The sequence below is a fragment of the Micropterus salmoides genome, unplaced genomic scaffold (assembly GCF_014851395.1).
Source record: "Micropterus salmoides isolate LMB-PRFRI ecotype aquatic unplaced genomic scaffold, ASM1485139v1 Ms_hic_scaffold_5, whole genome shotgun sequence".
In the NCBI taxonomy this organism is placed as follows: domain Eukaryota; kingdom Metazoa; phylum Chordata; class Actinopteri; order Centrarchiformes; family Centrarchidae; genus Micropterus; species Micropterus salmoides.
In genome coordinates this window covers 35,813,146-35,833,255 of record NW_024044237.1, presented here as the reverse complement: position 1 = coordinate 35,833,255, position 20,110 = coordinate 35,813,146, and the positions used below count along the sequence as shown (strand labels likewise).

Below are 20,110 nucleotides of genomic sequence, written 5' to 3'. Positions count from 1 at the left end.
TAGACACAGATGTTGCAGTAGTTACAGTAGTTACAGATGTTACAGTAGTTACAGTAGTTACAGTAGACACAGATGTTACAGTAGTTACAGTAGACACAGATGTTGCAGTAGTTACAGTAGTTACAGATGTTGCAGTAGTTACAGTAGACACAGATGTTACAGTAGTTACAGTAGTTACAGATGTTGCAGTAGTTACAGTAGTTACAGTAGATACAGATGTTACAGTAGTTACAGTAGATACAGATGTTACAGTAGATACAGTAGTTACAGATGTTACAGTAGTTTCAGTAGACACAGTAGTTACAGTAGACACAGTAGTTACAGTAGACACAGTAGTTACAGTAGTTACAGATGTTGCAGTAGTTACAGTAGTTACAGTAGACACAGATGTTGCAGTAGTTACAGTAGTTACAGATGTTGCAGTAGTTACAGTAGACACAGATGTTACAGTAGTTACAGATGTTACAGTAGTTACAGTAGTTACAGATGTTGCAGTAGTTACAGTAGTTACAGATGTTGCAGTAGTTACAGTAGACACAGATGTTGCAGTAGTTACAGATGTTACAGTAGTTACAGTAGTTACAGATGTTGCAGTAGTTACAGTAGTTACAGTAGACACAGATGTTGCAGTAGTTACAGTAGTTACAGATGTTACAGTAGTTACAGTAGACACAGATGTTACAGTAGTTACAGTAGACACAGATGTTGCAGTAGTTACAGTAGTTACAGTAGTTACAGATGTTGCAGTAGTTACAGTAGACACAGATGTTGCAGTAGTTACAGTAGTTACAGTAGTTACAGATGTTACAGTAGTTTCAGTAGACACAGTAGTTACAGTAGTTACAGATGTTACAGTAGATACAGTAGACACAGATGTTACAGTAGACACAGATGTTGCAGTAGTTACAGTAGACACAGATGTTGCAGTAGTTACAGTAGTTACAGTAGTTACAGATGTTGCAGTAGTTACAGTAGACACAGATGTTGCAGTAACAGTAGACACAGATGTTACCGTAGTTACAGTAGACACAGATGTTGCAGTAGTTACAGATGTTACAGTAGTTACAGTAGACACAGATGTTGCAGTAGTTACAGTAGACACAGATGTTGCAGTAGTTACAGTAGACACAGATGTTGCAGTAACAGTAGACACAGATGTTACAGTAGTTACAGTAGACACAGATGTTGCAGTAGTTACAGATGTTACAGATGTTGCAGTAGTTACAGTAGACACAGATGTTGCAGTAGTTACAGTAGACACAGATGTTGCAGTAGTTACAGTAGACACAGATGTTACAGTAGTTACAGTAGACACAGATGTTGCAGTAACAGTAGACACAGATGTTACAGTAGTTACAGTAGACACAGATGTTGCAGTAGTTACAGTAGTTACAGATGTTGCAGTAGTTACAGTAGTTACAGTAGTTACAGATGTTGCAGTAGTTACAGTAGACACAGATGTTACAGTAGTTACAGTAGACACAGATGTTGCAGTAGTTACAGTAGACACAGATGTTGCAGTAGTTACAGTAGACACAGATGTTGCAGTAGTTACAGTAGACACAGATGTTACAGTAGTTACAGTAGTTACAGATGTTACAGATGTTACAGTAGTTACAGTAGTTACAGTAGACACAGATGTTGCAGTAGTTACAGTAGTTACAGATGTTGCAGTAGTTACAGTAGTTACAGTAGTTACAGATGTTGCAGTAACAGTAGACACAGATGTTACAGTAGTTACAGTAGACACAGATGTTACAGTAGTTACAGTAGTTACAGTAGACACAGTAGATACAGATGTTACAGTAGATACAGTAGTTACAGATGTTACAGTAGTTACAGATGTTACAGTAGATACAGTAGTTACAGTAGATACAGTAGTTACAGATGTTACAGTAGTTACAGTAGACACAGTAGTTACAGTAGTTACAGTAGACACAGTAGTTACAGTAGTTACAGATGTTACAGTAGATACAGTAGACACAGATGTTACAGTAGACACAGATGTTGCAGTAGTTACAGTAGTTACAGTAGTTACAGATGTTGCAGTAGTTACAGTAGACACAGATGTTGCAGTAGTTACAGTAGTTACAGATGTTACAGTAGTTACAGTAGACACAGATGTTGCAGTAACAGTAGACACAGATGTTACCGTAGTTACAGTAGACACAGATGTTGCAGTAGTTACAGATGTTGCAGTAGTTACAGATGTTACAGTAGATACAGTAGTTACAGTAGATACAGTAGTTAAAGATGTTACAGTAGTTACAGTAGACACAGTAGTTACAGTAGTTACAGATGTTGCAGTAGTTACAGTAGTTACAGTAGTTACAGATGTTGCAGTAACAGTAGACACAGATGTTACAGTAGTTACAGTAGACACAGATGTTACAGTAGTTACAGTAGTTACAGTAGACACAGTAGATACAGATGTTACAGTAGATACAGTAGTTACAGATGTTACAGTAGTTACAGATGTTACAGTAGATACAGTAGTTACAGTAGATACAGTAGTTACAGATGTTACAGTAGTTACAGTAGACACAGTAGTTACAGTAGTTACAGTAGACACAGTAGTTACAGTAGTTACAGATGTTACAGTAGATACAGTAGACACAGATGTTACAGTAGACACAGATGTTGCAGTAGTTACAGTAGTTACAGTAGTTACAGATGTTGCAGTAGTTACAGTAGACACAGATGTTGCAGTAGTTACAGTAGTTACAGATGTTACAGTAGTTACAGTAGACACAGATGTTGCAGTAACAGTAGACACAGATGTTACCGTAGTTACAGTAGACACAGATGTTGCAGTAGTTACAGATGTTGCAGTAGTTACAGATGTTACAGTAGATACAGTAGTTACAGTAGATACAGTAGTTAAAGATGTTACAGTAGTTACAGTAGACACAGTAGTTACAGTAGTTACAGTAGACACAGTAGTTACAGTAGTTACAGATGTTACAGTAGATACAGTAGACACAGATGTTACAGTAGACACAGATGTTGCAGTAGTTACAGTAGTTACAGATGTTGCAGTAGTTACAGTAGACACAGATGTTGCAGTAGTTACAGTAGTTACAGATGTTACAGTAGTTACAGTAGACACAGATGTTGCAGTAACAGTAGACACAGATGTTACAGTAGTTACAGTAGACACAGATGTTGCAGTAGTTACAGATGTTACAGTAGTTACAGTAGACACAGATGTTGCAGTAGTTACAGTAGACACAGATGTTGCAGTAGTTACAGTAGTTACAGTAGTTACAGATGTTGCAGTAGTTACAGTAGACACAGATGTTGCAGTAACAGTAGACACAGATGTTACAGTAGTTACAGTAGACACAGATGTTGCAGTAGTTACAGATGTTACAGTAGTTACAGTAGTTACAGTAGACACAGATGTTGCAGTAGTTACAGTAGACACAGATGTTGCAGTAGTTACAGATGTTACAGTAGTTACAGTAGTTACAGTAGACACAGATGTTGCAGTACACACAGATGTTGCAGTAGTTACAGTAGTTACAGATGTTGCAGTAGTTACAGTAGACACAGATGTTGCAGTAACAGTAGACTCAGATGTTGCAGTAGTTACAGATGTTACAGTAGTTACAGTAGACACAGATGTTGCAGTAGTTACAGATGTTACAGTAGTTACAGTAGACACAGATGTTGCAGTAGTTACAGTAGACACAGATGTTGCAGTAGTTACAGTAGTTACAGTAGTTACAGATGTTGCAGTAGTTACAGTAGACATAGATGTTGCAGTAACAGTAGACACAGATGTTGCAGTAGTTACAGATGTTACAGTAGTTACAGTAGACACAGATGTTGCAGTAGTTACAGTAGACACAGATGTTGCAGTAGTTACAGTAGACACAGATGTTGCAGTAGTTACAGATGTTGCAGTAGTTGCAGTAGTTACAGATGTTGCAGTAGTTACAGTAGTTACAGATGTTGCAGTAGTTACAGTAGACACAGATGTTGCAGTAACAGTAGACACAGATGTTGCAGTAGTTACAGATGTTACAGTAGTTACAGTAGTTACAGTAGACACAGATGTTGCAGTAGACACAGATGTTGCAGTAGTTACAGTAGTTACAGTAGTTACAGATGTTGCAGTAGTTACAGTAGACACAGATGTTACAGTAGTTACAGTAGACACAGATGTTGCAGTAGTTACAGATGTTACAGATGTTGCAGTAGTTACAGTAGACACAGATGTTGCAGTAGTTACAGTAGACACAGATGTTGCAGTAGTTACAGATGTTACAGATGTTACAGTAGTTACAGTAGACACAGATGTTGCAGTAGTTACAGTAGTTACAGTAGTTACAGATGTTGCAGTAGTTACAGTAGACACAGATGTTGCAGTAACAGTAGACACAGATGTTACAGTAGTTACAGTAGACACAGATGTTGCAGTAGACACAGATGTTGCAGTAGTTACAGTAGTTACAGATGTTTCAGTAGTTACAGTAGACACAGATGTTACAGTAGTTACAGTAGACACAGATGTTGCAGTAGTTACAGTAGACACAGATGTTGCAGTAGTTACAGATGTTACAGTAGTTACAGTAGTTACAGATGTTGCAGTAGTTACAGTAGACACAGATGTTGCAGTAGTTACAGTAGACACAGATGTTGCAGTAACAGTAGACACAGATGTTACAGTAGTTGCAGTAGACACAGATGTTGCAGTAGTTACAGATGTTGCAGTAGTTACAGATGTTACAGTAGTTACAGTAGTTACAGATGTTGCAGTAGTTACAGTAGACACAGATGTTGCAGTAGTTACAGATGTTACAGATGTTACAGTAGTTACAGTAGTTACAGATGTTGCAGTAGTTACAGTAGTTACAGTAGTTACAGATGTTGCAGTAGTTACAGTAGACACAGATGTTACAGTAGTTACAGTAGACACAGATGTTGCAGTAGACACAGATGTTGCAGTAGTTACAGTAGACACAGATGTTGCAGTAACAGTAGACACAGATGTTACAGTAGTTGCAGTAGACACAGATGTTGCAGTAGTTACAGATGTTACAGTAGTTACAGTAGTTACAGATGTTGCAGTAGTTACAGTAGTTACAGTAGACACAGATGTTGCAGTAGTTACAGATGTTACAGATGTTACAGTAGTTACAGTAGTTACAGATGTTGCAGTAGTTACAGTAGTTACAGTAGACACAGATGTTGCAGTAGTTACAGATGTTACAGATGTTACAGTAGTTACAGATGTTACAGTAGTTACAGTAGTTACAGATGTTACAGTAGTTACAGATGTTACAGTAGTTACAGTAGTTACAGATGTTACAGTAGTTACAGTAGTTACAGATGTTACAGTAGTTACAGATGTTACAGTAGTTACAGATGTTACAGATGTTACAGTAGTTACAGTAGTTGCAGTAGTTACAGATGTTGCAGTAGTTACAGTAGTTACAGTAGACACAGATGTTGCAGTAGTTACAGTAGACACAGATGTTGCAGTAGTTACTGTAACTACTGTAACTACAGATGTTACAGTAGTTACAGTAGTTACAGATGTTACAGTAGTTACAGATGTTACAGTAGTTACAGATGTTACAGATGTTACAGTAGTTACAGTAGTTGCAGTAGTTACAGATGTTGCAGTAGTTACAGTAGTTACAGTAGACACAGATGTTGCAGTAGTTACAGATGTTACAGTAGACACAGATAATGCAGTAGTTACAGATGTTACAGATGTTACAGTAGTTACAATAGACACAGATGTTGCAGTAGTTACAGTAGTTACAGTAGTTACAGTAGTTACAGATGTTACAGTAGTTACAGTAGTTGCAGTAGTTACAGATGTTGCAGTAGTTACAGTAGTTACAGTAGACACAGATGTTGCAGTAGTTACAATAGTTACAGATGTTGCAGTAGTTACAGTAGACACAGATGTTGCAGTAGTTACAGATGTTACAGTAGTTACAGATGTTACAGTAGTTACAGTAGTTACAGATGTTGCAGTAGTTACAGTAGTTACAGATGTTGCAGTAGTTACAGTAGACACAGATGTTGCAGTAGTTACAGTAGACACAGATGTTGCAGTAGTTACAGTAGACACAGATGTTGCAGTAACAGTAGACACAGATGTTGCAGTAACAGTAGACACAGATGTTGCAGTAGACACAGATGTTATAGATGTTACAGTAGTTACAGTAGTTACAGATGTTGCAGTAGTTACAGTAGACACAGATGTTGCAGTAGTTACAGATGTTACAGTAGTTACAGTAGTTACAGATGTTGCAGTAGTTACAGTAGACACAGATGTTGCAGTAACAGTAGACACAGATGTTACAGTAGTTACAGTAGACACAGATGTTACAGTAGTTACAGTAGACACAGATGTTGCAGTAGACACAGATGTTGCAGTAGTTACAGTAGTTACAGATGTTTCAGTAGTTACAGTAGACACAGATGTTACAGTAGTTACAGTAGACACAGATGTTGCAGTAGTTACAGATGTTACAGATGTTACAGTAGTTACAGTAGACACAGATGTTACAGTAGTTACAGTAGACACAGATGTTGCAGTAGTTACAGATGTTACAGATGTTACAGTAGTTACAGTAGTTACAGATGTTGCAGTAGTTACAGTAGTTACAGATGTTGCAGTAGTTACAGTAGTTACAGTAGTTACAGATGTTGCAGTAGTTACAGTAGACACAGATGTTACAGTAGTTACAGTAGACACAGATGTTGCAGTAGACACAGATGTTGCAGTAGTTACAGTAGTTACAGATGTTGCAGTAGTTACAGTAGACACAGATGTTGCAGTAACAGTAGACACAGATGTTACAGTAGTTGCAGTAGACACAGATGTTGCAGTAGTTACAGATGTTACAGTAGTTACAGTAGTTACAGATGTTGCAGTAGTTACAGTAGACACAGATGTTGCAGTAGTTACAGATGTTACAGATGTTACAGTAGTTACAGTAGTTACAGATGTTGCAGTAGTTACAGTAGTTACAGTAGTTACAGTAGTTACAGATGTTGCAGTAGTTACAGTAGACACAGATGTTACAGTAGTTACAGTAGACACAGATGTTGCAGTAGACACAGATGTTGCAGTAGTTACAGTAGACACAGATGTTGCAGTAACAGTAGACACAGATGTTACAGTAGTTGCAGTAGACACAGATGTTGCAGTAGTTACAGATGTTACAGTAGTTACAGTAGTTACAGATGTTGCAGTAGTTACAGTAGTTACAGTAGACACAGATGTTGCAGTAGTTACAGATGTTACAGATGTTACAGTAGTTACAGTAGTTACAGATGTTGCAGTAGTTACAGTAGTTACAGTAGACACAGATGTTGCAGTAGTTACAGATGTTACAGATGTTACAGTAGTTACAGATGTTACAGTAGTTACAGTAGTTACAGATGTTACAGTAGTTACAGATGTTACAGTAGTTACAGATGTTACAGTAGTTACAGTAGACACAGATGTTGCAGTAGTTACAGTAGACACAGATGTTGCAGTAGTTACTGTAACTACTGTAACTACAGATGTTACAGTAGTTACAGTAGTTACAGATGTTACAGTAGTTACAGATGTTACAGTAGTTACAGATGTTACAGATGTTACAGTAGTTACAGTAGTTGCAGTAGTTACAGATGTTGCAGTAGTTACAGTAGTTACAGTAGACACAGATGTTGCAGTAGTTACAGTAGACACAGATGTTGCAGTAGTTACTGTAACTACTGTAACTACAGATGTTACAGTAGTTACAGTAGTTACAGATGTTACAGTAGTTACAGATGTTACAGTAGTTACAGATGTTACAGATGTTACAGTAGTTACAGTAGTTGCAGTAGTTACAGATGTTGCAGTAGTTACAGTAGTTACAGTAGACACAGATGTTGCAGTAGTTACAGATGTTACAGTAGACACAGATAATGCAGTAGTTACAGATGTTACAGATGTTACAGTAGTTACAATAGACACAGATGTTGCAGTAGTTACAGTAGTTACAGTAGTTACAGTAGTTACAGATGTTACAGTAGTTACAGTAGTTGCAGTAGTTACAGATGTTGCAGTAGTTACAGTAGTTACAGTAGACACAGATGTTGCAGTAGTTACAGATGTTACAGTAGACACAGATAATGCAGTAGTTACAGATGTTACAGATGTTACAGTAGTTACAGTAGACACAGATGTTGCAGTAGTTACAGTAGTTACAGTAGTTACAGATGTTACAGTAGTTACAGTAGTTGCAGTAGTTACAGATGTTGCAGTAGTTACAGTAGTTACAGTAGACACAGATGTTGCAGTAGTTACAGATGTTACAGTAGACACAGATAATGCAGTAGTTACAGATGTTACAGATGTTACAGTAGTTACAGTAGACACAGATGTTGCAGTAGTTACAGTAAGATAAGTAAATGATAACGAGCTGATGGACTCTCCTCAGATCTGGTTCAATAACAAAGGCTGGCACAGCATCGGGGCCTTCATCAACGTGATGAACAATGGCATCCTGAGAGCGAACCTGCCTGCAGGCAGCGACGCCACCAAGTACGGAATCAGCGCCTTCAACCACCCTCTGAACCTGACCAAGGAGCAGCTGTCCCAGGTCGCACTGTGAGTACACACACACACCTGGCATGTAACACACCTGAGAGGCAGTACACCTGAGAGGCAGTACACCTGAGAGGCAGTACACCTGAGAGGCAGTACACCTGAGAGACAGTACACCTGAGAGGCAGTACACCTGACAGGCGATCGTGGCCTCCTTCTGTCATCATCTACATGCCTGACTCCTCCTCCTCTCTGTCTCCAGGGTAACAACCTCTGTGGACGTCCTGGTGTCCATCTGTGTGATCTTCGCCATGTCCTTCGTCCCGGCCAGCTTCGTGGTCTTCCTCATCCAGGAGCGAGTCAGCAAAGCCAAACACATGCATTTCATCAGCGGAGTGCAGCCGCTGCTCTACTGGGTGGCCAACTTCACCTGGGACATGGTGAGACGCAAAACCAATGCACCCAGCGTGTGTTGGCATGTGTGAATAAGTGTGCTTTTTGTTGTTGATCTTTTTGTTTCTGATGTTGTTGTTTTTGTTGTTCTCTCTGCAGTGTAACTACATCGTCCCAGCAGTGCTGGTCATCCTCATCTTCATCTGTTTCCAACAAAATGCCTACGTGTCCACCACCAACCTGCCGGCCCTCGCCCTGCTGCTGCTGCTCTACGGGTCAGACACACCGTACTGCACAGTACTACATATACTGCACAGTACTGCACAGTACTACACATACTGCACAGTACTATAAGAAGTCAAAGGGACGGACCTTAAAAGTTTTCTCTGCTCGTTGTTCTGTTCTCAGGTGGTCGATCACTCCTCTGATGTACCCGGCCTCCTTCTTCTTTAAGATCCCCAGCACGGCGTACGTCGTCCTCACCAGCGTCAACATCCTCATCGGCATCAACGGCAGCATCTCCACCTTCGTCATGGAGCTGTTCGGAAACAATGTGAGTCACCACAGAGACACACTGCAGCTTTAATCTGAAGCTCAGAGACGCACTGCATCTTTAATCTGAAGCTCAGAGACGCACTGCATCTTTAATCTGAAGCTCAGAGACACACTGCAGCTTTAATCTGAAGCTCAGAGACACACTGCAGCTTTAATCTGAAGCTCAGAGACGCACTGCATCTTTAATCTGAAGCTCAGAGAAGCACTGCATCTTTAATCTGAAGCTCAGAGACGCACTGCATCTTTAATCTGAAGCTCAGAGACGCACAGCAGCTTTAATCTGAAGCTCAGAGACGCACTGCAGCTTTAATCTGAAGCTCAGACACACTGCAGCTTTAATCTGAAGCCCAGAGACGCACTGCATCTTTAATCTGAAGCTCAGAGACGCACTGCATCTTTAATCTGAAGCTCAGAGACGCACAGCAGCTTTAATCTGAAGCTCAGAGACGCACTGCAGCTTTAATCTGAAGCTCAGACACACTGCAGCTTTAATCTGAAGCTCAGAGACGCACTGCATCTTTAATCTGAAGCTCAGACACACTGCAGCTTTAATCTGAAGCCCAGAGACGCACTGCAGCTTTAATCTGAAGCTCAGAGACGCACTGCAGCTTTAATCTGAAGCTCAGAGACAACTTAACTTTCTGTTGACAGGAGATTGGAGGAATCAACGACATCCTGAAGAACGTCCTCCTCATCTTCCCGCACTTCTGTCTCGGTCGAGGACTCATCGACATGGTGAAGAACCAGGCGATGGCCGACGCCCTCGAGAGATTTGGTAATACACACGCTGTCAGCAGTCTGGGTTGAAGATCAAATTTTACTTTTATTGTGAAATCCTGTCTAGTTTAAACACTGATCAAATAAATCAATCTGATATTATAAATAAATATCTTAAAAATATTCTTATTGGATGCTGTGAGTCCAACTCTTCATGTGACTTCCTGCCGTGTTCCTCGCTGCTGATTGGCTGCTGAACGTGTTCTGTGGATGTTGTTTCAGGTGAGAACCGGCTGCGCTCCCCGCTGGAGTGGGACATGGTGGGCAAGAACCTGTTTGCGATGGCTGTGGAGGGAGTGGTCTTCTTCATCATCACTGTCCTCATCCAGTACAGGTTCTTCATCAAACCCAGGTACGCACACCTACACACACCTGGACCACGGGACAAAACCTCCGCTGTGTGTAACAACATGAACAGAGTCAGTGAACGCACCACAGCAGCAGGTCATAAATCAAACTCTGACACGTAAACAGTGTTGGACAAGTCCTCCCTCCACCCCAATCAAAGCTGTCTCTCCTGACTTTTTAACTAATATCATATTCATCAGCAGCAAGGAGATTGTACAAAGCATATAGCCTAGGCCTGACGTTTCTTAACGCCACCGGCTAAAAAAAAAAACAAAGCACGTAAATCCCGACTTTAGAACAGCTGTTTTTCTGCGCATTTATTTATAAGAGCAGTATTCAGTAGTTACAAAACGTCACGTTAACGGCGCTCTCTCCCGACGAGTCTGAGCATCAGTGGCAGCCGCTGCCGGAGTTTCTGTCTGTAAGTTTCACGCTGCTGCTCCAGCAGATGCTTCAATGAATCAGATGTAGAAATGTTCGCGGTTGAAAGCTTTTTGCTGGTCGCACAGAGTTTACAACGGACAACAAAGTTCTTTGCATCTTAGACTGTGACACAATAATGGCAGCAGCTACTTCCAGCTGTGGAAAAAACGCCTCTCTCCCTCGCTCTCTCAGCAGACATGAACAACAAAGTCGGGTGCTGCTGAGCTGATAAAAGTTTTAATGTGTCTCAGTGTTTCAGTAAGCGGCCAGGCCAACATTAGTGTCGCCCATCCAGCGTCGTGTCGGGGCTTATGGTTTTAATGTTAATGTTAGATGAAGGATTATTAGAAAAAGGATTATTTAAACTTGCTTCAGCATTAGTGCCCGTAGCCTCTATAATAAATACATTTTCAAAAAGAAAAAACTAAAAAGGAGGCTGCACATGGTTTCACTTCAGATTCCACAGCAGCGGAGAGAATCTACTAAAAAGGCCTGATTGAAATTTGACTGGATTAAATACCTGAACATGTGGACTCATGTGTGTCTGACCTTCTACACCCCTCATACGTGTGCACATCCGCAACTGCATGTGTGCACGCAACAATAATGAATCACCCCAGATTAATAACGTGGTCACATCCGGCACACTGAGTGCTACAGTCGTGTTTCTGTCACCTCAGAGATCAGGTTTATTTTAGGTCTACAGATGCAGAAAGCGTTAGATTAGCTTTTATTTCTTAACTTTCAGATTTTTACATCAGCCTCTTCTCTTGATCAGAAAACCCTGAAAGCACTGGCTCCCGGTCAGTTTTAGGATGGATTTAAGGATCTCACCGATTACTTTAAAGGCTCTCTGTGTATTTTAAGGTTTTTATCTTCTCTTATGATTTCGTCCTCACTCATTCTAAAGTGCACGGTTGTATTTCATAACCCTTTGTACTTTTGTGTGATAAGTGCTATATAAATAAAGTTGTGTGTGTTTGTGCAGGCCCGTCAGTAAACTCACCAAGCTGGGAGCTGTGGGTGAGGAGGACGAGGACGTGGCCCGAGAGAGACAGAGGATCGTCCACGGCCTCGGACACGGAGACATCCTGGAGCTCCGACAGCTCACCAAGGTACACACACTCACCTGGACTTCACAGGAAGTAAGACATCATCATGTCACCTGTACGCTGACTCCATGTGTTTGAACCTTCAGGTGTTTAAGAGGAAGCAGAAGCCGGCGGTGGATCAGCTGTGTGTCGGGATTCCACCTGGAGAGGTGAGAGTCGTCCAATAAGCAATAATCATTTCAAAGCTAATAAAAACATTGTTAATAATGGTGAACTGTGTGGTCAGTGCTTCGGGCTGCTGGGAGTGAACGGAGCTGGAAAGACGACCACCTTTAAGATGCTGACAGGAGACACGCTGGTGACCAGCGGAGAGGCCTTCCTGGCCGGGAAGAGGTGAGGTCAAAGGTCACGGCACTGAATTAGAAATCAACATTAAACCCATAATTAGTACAAAGATCCTTCCAGGAATTATTAGGAGCATTTTGGAAGAGATTTGGACGTGTAAAATAAAGTTCTACATAGTTCACTGATTATTATTCTGCTAATTCCTTATTGGCTTTAGCTGTAGTCAGATTCTCAGACTTGTTTGGACAGATCCTGAAACTAACTTTACACTTTTATTCAGAGTGTTTGATGAAGTGAGCAGTTTCATATATTTAGTTCATACCTCATATTACCGTGTTTTATTAATGTATCTGTTGTTGCCCTAAAATCAATCCAGTATAATAACTGTATTACATAAAGTGTGTTTTATAATTATATAATTATCACTAAGTGTATGGAGCCTTAATCAGCTGTAAAATATCCACCATGTTCTTGATCTGAGCTCAGCAGCTGGTTTGTTTCTTGTTAAACTCATTCATTAGAATAAAAACATGGTGAGATGTTGCTCAATGATTTAATGTCAGAGCTACATGAGGTTCTTAACCTGTGGCTCAGGGATCAAGTCCTGTTCACACACAGGAAGGGTCGCTGGTGTTCCTCTGCAAAGACTGCAGCCGGAACGAGTAATGTTTATGTTCTTATGTTCTCATACTGCATGTGAGTTGTTCTCTTTCAACACTGAATCTGAAACTAACTTTGATGTGCTGAGGTTGAGAATTTAGTTTATATTTAGAGAACCAACCAAAGTACATGAAGATAAAAAAAGATCGATAGTTGCTCTTTGATCCCCCCTGCTTTCCACATATCATGGCCGTAGTTGTTACTATATACTTCACAGAGCAGGACCTGAAGGCCTCATCATGTTGGTTAATATTTTGCTTTGTTGCTGCATGTTCTCGTGTTCCCAAATGTTCCCCCTCGGTTCCTCCCAAGAGGATTTGAGTTTAAACTGAGCAGAAGGGATCGTGCATGTGTAACTGTTCTGTGTGTGTGTGTGTAGTATCCTGAGGGAGATCGATGAGGTACATCAGAACATGGGTTACTGTCCTCAGTTTGATTCCATCAACGAGCTGCTAACAGGAAGAGAACATCTGGAGTTCTACGCCATCCTCAGAGGAGTCCCCGAGAAGGAAGTCTGCGACGTGAGTCTGACACAATCACACATGGCAAAAACACACGACACAATCGACTCATTCTGCAACTGCACTCTGCAGTGGTCACTGTACATGATAGAGGTCTCTGTACATGATAGAGGTCTCTGTACATGATAGAGGTCTCTGTACGCTGTAGAGGTCACTGTACATGATAGAGGTCTCTGTACGCTGCAGAGGTCTCTGTACATGATAGAGGTCTCTGTACGCTGCAGAGGTCTCTGTACATGATAGAGGTCTCTGTACGCTGCAGAGGTCTCTGTACATGATAGAGGTCTCTGTACGCTGCAGAGGTCTCTGTACATGATAGAGGTCTCTGTACATGATAGAGGTCTCTGTACGCTGCAGAGGTCACTGTACATGATAGAGGTCTCTGTACACTGCAGAGGTCTCTGTACGCTGCAGTGGTCACTGTACATGATAGAGGTCTCTGTACACTGCAGAGGTCTCTGTACGCTGCAGAGGTCACTGTACGCTGCAGAGGTCACTGTACGCTGCAGTGGTCTCTGTACGCTGCAGAGGTCACTGTACGCTGCAGTGGTCACTGTACACTGCAGAGGTCACTGTACACTGCAGTGGTCTCTGTACGCTGCAGAGGTCACTGTACGCTGCAGAGGTCACAGTACACTGCAGTGGTCACTGTACATGATAGAGGTCTCTGTACGCTGCAGTGGTCTCTGTACGCTGCAGAGGTCACTGTACACTGCAGTGGTCACTGTACATGATAGAGGTCTCTGTACGCTGCAGAGGTCACTGTACGCTGCAGAGGTCACTGTACGCTGCAGAGGTCACTGTACATGATAGAGGTCTCTGTACGCTGCAGAGGTCACTGTACGCTGCAGAGGTCACTGTACATGATAGAGGTCTCTGTACGCTGCAGTGGTCTCTGTACGCTGCAGAGGTCACTGTACGCTGCAGAGGTCACTGTACGCTGCAGTGGTCACTGTACATGATAGAGGTCTCTGTACGCTGCAGAGGTCACTGTACGCTGCAGAGGTCTCTGTACGCTGCAGAGGTCACTGTACATGATAGAGGTCTCTGTACGCTGCAGAGGTCACTGTACACTGCAGTGGTCTCTGTACGCTGCAGAGGTCACTGTACACTGCAGAGGTCTCTGTACGCTGCAGAGGTCACTGTACGCTGCAGAGGTCTCTGTACATGATAGAGGTCTCTGTACGCTGCAGAGGTCACTGTACACTGCAGTGGTCTCTGTACGCTGCAGTGGTCACTGTACACTGCAGTGGTCTCTGTACGCTGCAGTGGTCTCTGTACACTGCAGAGGTCTCTGTACGCTGCAGAGGTCACTGTACATGATAGAGGTCTCTGTACGCTGCAGTGGTCTCTGTACGCTGCAGAGGTCACTGTACGCTGCAGAGGTCACTGTACGCTGCAGTGGTCACTGTACATGATAGAGGTCTCTGTACGCTGCAGAGGTCACTGTACGCTGCAGAGGTCTCTGTACGCTGCAGAGGTCACTGTACATGATAGAGGTCTCTGTACGCTGCAGAGGTCACTGTACACTGCAGTGGTCTCTGTACGCTGCAGTGGTCACTGTACACTGCAGTGGTCTCTGTACGCTGCAGTGGTCACTGTACACTGCAGAGGTCTCTGTACGCTGCAGAGGTCACTGTACACTGCAGAGGTCTCTGTACGCTGCAGAGGTCACTGTACACTGCAGTGGTCTCTGTACGCTGCAGTGGTCTCTGTACGCTGCAGTGGTCTCTGTACACTGCAGTGGTCTCTGTACGCTGCAGTGGTCACTGTACACTGCAGTGGTCTCTGTACGCTGCAGTGGTCTCTGTACACTGCAGTGGTCTCTGTACGCTGCAGTGGTCACTGTACACTGCAGAGGTCTCTGTACGCTGCAGAGGTCACTGTACACTGCAGAGGTCTCTGTACGCTGCAGAGGTCTCTGTACGCTGCAGTGGTCACTGTACATGATAGAGGTCTCTGTACGCTGCAGAGGTCACTGTACGCTGCAGAGGTCTCTGTACGCTGCAGAGGTCACTGTACATGATAGAGGTCTCTGTACGCTGCAGAGGTCACTGTACACTGCAGTGGTCTCTGTACGCTGCAGTGGTCACTGTACACTGCAGAGGTCTCTGTACGCTGCAGAGGTCACTGTACACTGCAGAGGTCTCTGTACGCTGCAGAGGTCTCTGTACGCTGCAGAGGTCACTGTACGCTGCAGTGGTCTCTGTACGCTGCAGTGGTCTCTGTACACTGCAGTGGTCACTGTACATGATAGAGGTCTCTGTACGCTGCAGAGGTCACTGTACGCTGCAGAGGTCTCTGTACGCTGCAGAGGTCACTGTACATGATAGAGGTCTCTGTACGCTGCAGAGGTCACTGTACACTGCAGTGGTCTCTGTACGCTGCAGTGGTCACTGTACACTGCAGAGGTCTCTGTACGCTGCAGAGGTCACTGTACACTGCAGAGGTCTCTGTATGCTGCAGAGGTCTCTGTACGCTGCAGAGGTCACTGTACATGATAGAGGTCTCTGTACGCTGCAGAGGTCACTGTACACTGCAGTGGTCTCTGTACGCTGCAGTGGTCTCTGTACGCTGCAGTGGTCTCTGTACGCTGCAGTGGTCTCTGTACACTGCAGAGGTCTCTGTACGCTGCAGAGGTCACTGTACGCTGCAGTGGTCACTGTACACTGCAGAGGTCTCTGTACGCTGCAGAGGTCTCTGTACGCTGCAGAGGTCACTGTACACTGCAGTGGTCACTGTACACTGCAGAGGTCTCTGTACGCTGCAGAGGTCACTGTACGCTGCAGACATCACTGTACGCTGCAGACGTCACTGTACACTGCAGATATGGTGGTGATGATGATGATTATGATGTGTTTGATTGACAGGTGGCAGAGTGGGGGATCAGGAAGTTGGGTCTAATGAAGTATGCCGATAAAGCAGCAGGAAGTTACAGCGGAGGAAACATGAGGAAACTGTCCACAGCCATGGCTCTGATTGGTGCTCCACCTGTCGTCTTCCTGGTAACAACACACCGCACTTTATTCACCAAACGTTTCCAACTTCCTGTCCTCCATCTTTACTGCTTCTGTATATACAGCCCATCAGTCCATTACAGAAATAAACAACTTTTATAAATATATTTTACAAAATCCCACCTAAGAGGGGGGCTGAATGAACCACTAAGAGAGGGGGTGGAAGGTACAGCTGGATCACAGCAGATGACACCTCAAACGTGATGAACATTTGACCACATTGTAAATAAAGAGTTAAATAAAGTTTTATACAGTACAGCTGTGAGTTACACAACAGCGGCAGACCACTGTAAGCCAATCAGAAAGCAGGATTGGGGGGGGGGGGTGTAAGAGAGGGAAGATTACTGAGGATAGAAGAAGAAAGACAGAGGAGGGTTAGAACTACAAAACAGAGAAGAAGAGTCGTGCCCCTCCTCCGTCTGCTTCCTGCTCCACCTGTGGGCCACCCTCACCCTCACCTGTCCTCCTCGTTCCAGGACGAGCCCACGACCGGCATGGACCCCAAAGCTCGCCGAGCGCTCTGGAACTGCATCCACAGTGTCATCAAGGAGGGACGCTCCGTCGTCCTCACCTCACACAGGTAAGACCAACATGTCCACTAAGAGACAGACACACCTGAGGACAGGTTGATGTTTGTGTCTTCAGATAGTGAAGATTAATACCTGTCCTCACATGGTGTCCTCAGTGTGTATATTAACGGTGTGTATATTAACTGTGTGTGTGTTGCAGTATGGAGGAGTGCGAGGCTCTGTGTACCAGGATGGCCATCATGGTGAACGGCAGGTTCAGATGTCTCGGCAGCGTCCAACACCTGAAGAACAGGTAACACAGATACACACTGTACACACACACACACATCTCCTGTGAACCTGAAGCTTGAACTCTTCATTTGACCGATGTGAGCAGCCGGTCGTTATAAATGATGGTTTTGTCCGTTAGGTTTGGTGACGGGTACACCATCATCCTGCGGGTGGCGGGGCCCGACCCCGACCTGCTGCCCGTCATGAAGTTCATCGAGAGCGAGCTGAGCGGCAGCACGCTGAAGGAGAAGCACAGGAACATGCTTCAGTACCAGCTGCCATCTTCCCTCACCTCCCTCTCCCACATCTTCTCCATCCTCGCCAAAAATAAAGTGACGCTGAGGATCGAGGACTACTCAGTCACTCAGACCACGCTGGACCAGGTAAAGACACAAAACACGCACCTGACCAGGTACGCACTCTCTCACCTGTCAGTCCGTTCAGTTTCTGTGTCCAGAGTTCAACCAGACCGGAAAACACAGCTGGTATAACAGAAGTTAGCGTAGCCGCCGTGATGTCCCCCATTGGTTTGTGGGCCGCCGTCTGAAGCCTCCAGTTTGGTATTTTGGCCGTCACCATCTTGTTTTTTGGAACCAGACGTGACCATATTTGGACGAGAGGGTGGAGCTAGCTAGCTTGGTTTGCAAGGTGCATCTGTAATTTGACCCTTCGCTAAGCCAACCCCCGAATACGCAGCTAGCCAATCACAGCGCAGTATAGGACTCGCTCTAACTGAGGTCCGACACTTTCATGGCTCCATTGACTCTAATGCAACAGGAGGTTTCTTCTGGCTGTATTTTTCTAAGATCTGGTCAAACTGGTCCTGCAGCATCTTGTAATAGTTACAGCAGCTACCCAGAGAGGCTGAAAGGAGAAGGACGATTTATTCTCTTTCCAAAACCTGAAATAAATCCAGAAACATGTCGGCTGTGGATCGTTCCTGATGTTAGTTAGCTGACGATGGCTAACTTCCTACTGAATGTAACGTAATAAAGTCCTGCAGACCAGCTGTACAGGAACACTGTTGATCCTTCACATCAACGTCCTCTTTCTCAGTAGTCAATAATAAAACAGTAGTTTACTTTTACTCTGTGATCAGTGGGCTTCAGCTTCTGTCTTTCTTTTTTTCACGTCAGTCTGAGAGCCTGAATACAACCTTTGAATGCACACTGCAAAACTGTCTGCTTCTTTCTGAGATCGCTTAGACAATATTTCACCGGGTAGTAACTAAGGGGGACGTGGCTTAGTGAAGGGTCAATTCACATTAGCTGGACAAACAAGCCTAAAACAAAACGTACTTCCTGAAAAATGAGCAGCCGACTCCTGATGAGCTTTTTCAGCGGCGCTGGTTAAACGTACACAGAGCAGCGGATACGAGTCGCCTCTATCCTGATTGACAGGTTGTCAATCAGCTTGTAGCCCCGCCCTAAAGCCTCCCCTGCTTCCTGGTCTCTGTTCCTCTAAACGGGACCATAATTTACTAAATGAACATCATGCTGTGTTGAAGAAGACTTGAAACTAGCGACTGAGACCAGAAACTCATCAGGAAAGTGTTTACTGAGGGAATAAATCAGCTGACAAGTAGAAACATTTTCTTTCTGCAGCCGCTGGAGTCGCCCCCCGCTGGCTGCTAGAGGGGACGCAGGTTTAAGGGTTCACTCTTTAGACCCGGAGGTTCCTGCTGTGGCGACACTTCACGGCCTGCTTTCATCTTCAGCTCTCAGCTTTATCAGCTGTTGTCTCCGAATAATTGATCGTCACGTCGTTTTCTTTGTTTCTTGTGTTTCAGGTGTTTGTGAACTTTGCTAAGGACCAGAGCGACGACTATCACTCCAAAGACAACTCGGTGAGACGGAAACACGTCTCCATCGAAGTTCCCACGCTGAGCTCGAGCCGAGGAGCTGCTGAGGGGGGGGGCGCGCTGAGGGAGAGCGTCATGTGATCAAGTTCGGGAGGCTGAGAGGACGCCCCCTCCTCACCTGTTGTGATGTCATGCTGATTTGAATACTGTAGACGGAGTCACCTGCTGCCTCATGCCAGTCAATGCAGATGATTTCCTGTGGCGCCGCCGAGCCGCCCGCCGCCCGGACTGAGTGTTAGAGAAACTTGAATATCCGCCTTCAGGTTTTATCTTCTGTGATCGAAGCGTTTGTTCGGAAGCAACGATGAAGAATCCAAATCATTTCAAACGGCCGAGGGCTCGACTGCAAACATCCGATTCTTAGAAAACGTCTGATTCCGTTTTTATTGTGACTTTTATTTATATGTGTAGATGAAAGAGTGTCATTACTGTTTCCTATAGCGTTTAACAGCCAATCAAAGTGCTCAATGCAAAGTGCTGCACGAAGAAGAGTTGATTCATTTTCTAGTTTTTTAAAGAAAATAAAAAGGAGCAGATTTGTTTGTGTTGGCGTGAAGCAGTGAAATACCTCAGCTCCTGAAAGCACACTACAGTATTGAAGCTGGAACCAGCCGATCGATCAGTTCTCCTTCTCATGTTGTGATTGTTTGATCAGAGAGAAGGAGCTTCAGCACTTTGTGTTCACGCCGTCAGTTCGTCTTTGCACTGTTTTATTCTCTGATCATCAGGTCTTTAATGTGACAGAAGGCTGAAGATGAACTGTTACTGAACCACACGCAATAAAAAGAAACCAGTCTGCAGAGTCGTCGT

At 43.8% G+C, this 20,110-nt stretch overlaps 1 protein-coding gene across 1 annotated transcript in view; it reads left to right on the top strand.

Moving 5' to 3' along the window:
* Positions 1–20,103, top strand: part of abca1b (ATP-binding cassette, sub-family A (ABC1), member 1B) — a 61,930-nt gene extending 41,827 nt beyond the window's left edge. The window contains 15 exon segments of the mRNA XM_038698859.1: positions 8,442–8,611; positions 8,811–8,988; positions 9,101–9,216; positions 9,350–9,494; positions 10,148–10,271; positions 10,496–10,625; positions 12,033–12,159; positions 12,243–12,305; positions 12,383–12,489; positions 13,481–13,622; positions 16,493–16,627; positions 17,116–17,219; positions 17,369–17,461; positions 17,579–17,822; positions 19,229–20,103. Coding sequence (XP_038554787.1) covers positions 8,442–8,611; positions 8,811–8,988; positions 9,101–9,216; positions 9,350–9,494; positions 10,148–10,271; positions 10,496–10,625; positions 12,033–12,159; positions 12,243–12,305; positions 12,383–12,489; positions 13,481–13,622; positions 16,493–16,627; positions 17,116–17,219; positions 17,369–17,461; positions 17,579–17,822; positions 19,229–19,381 — 2,031 coding nt within the window. The 3' untranslated portion in view covers positions 19,382–20,103.
* The last annotated feature ends 7 nt before the right edge of the window (positions 20,104–20,110 follow it).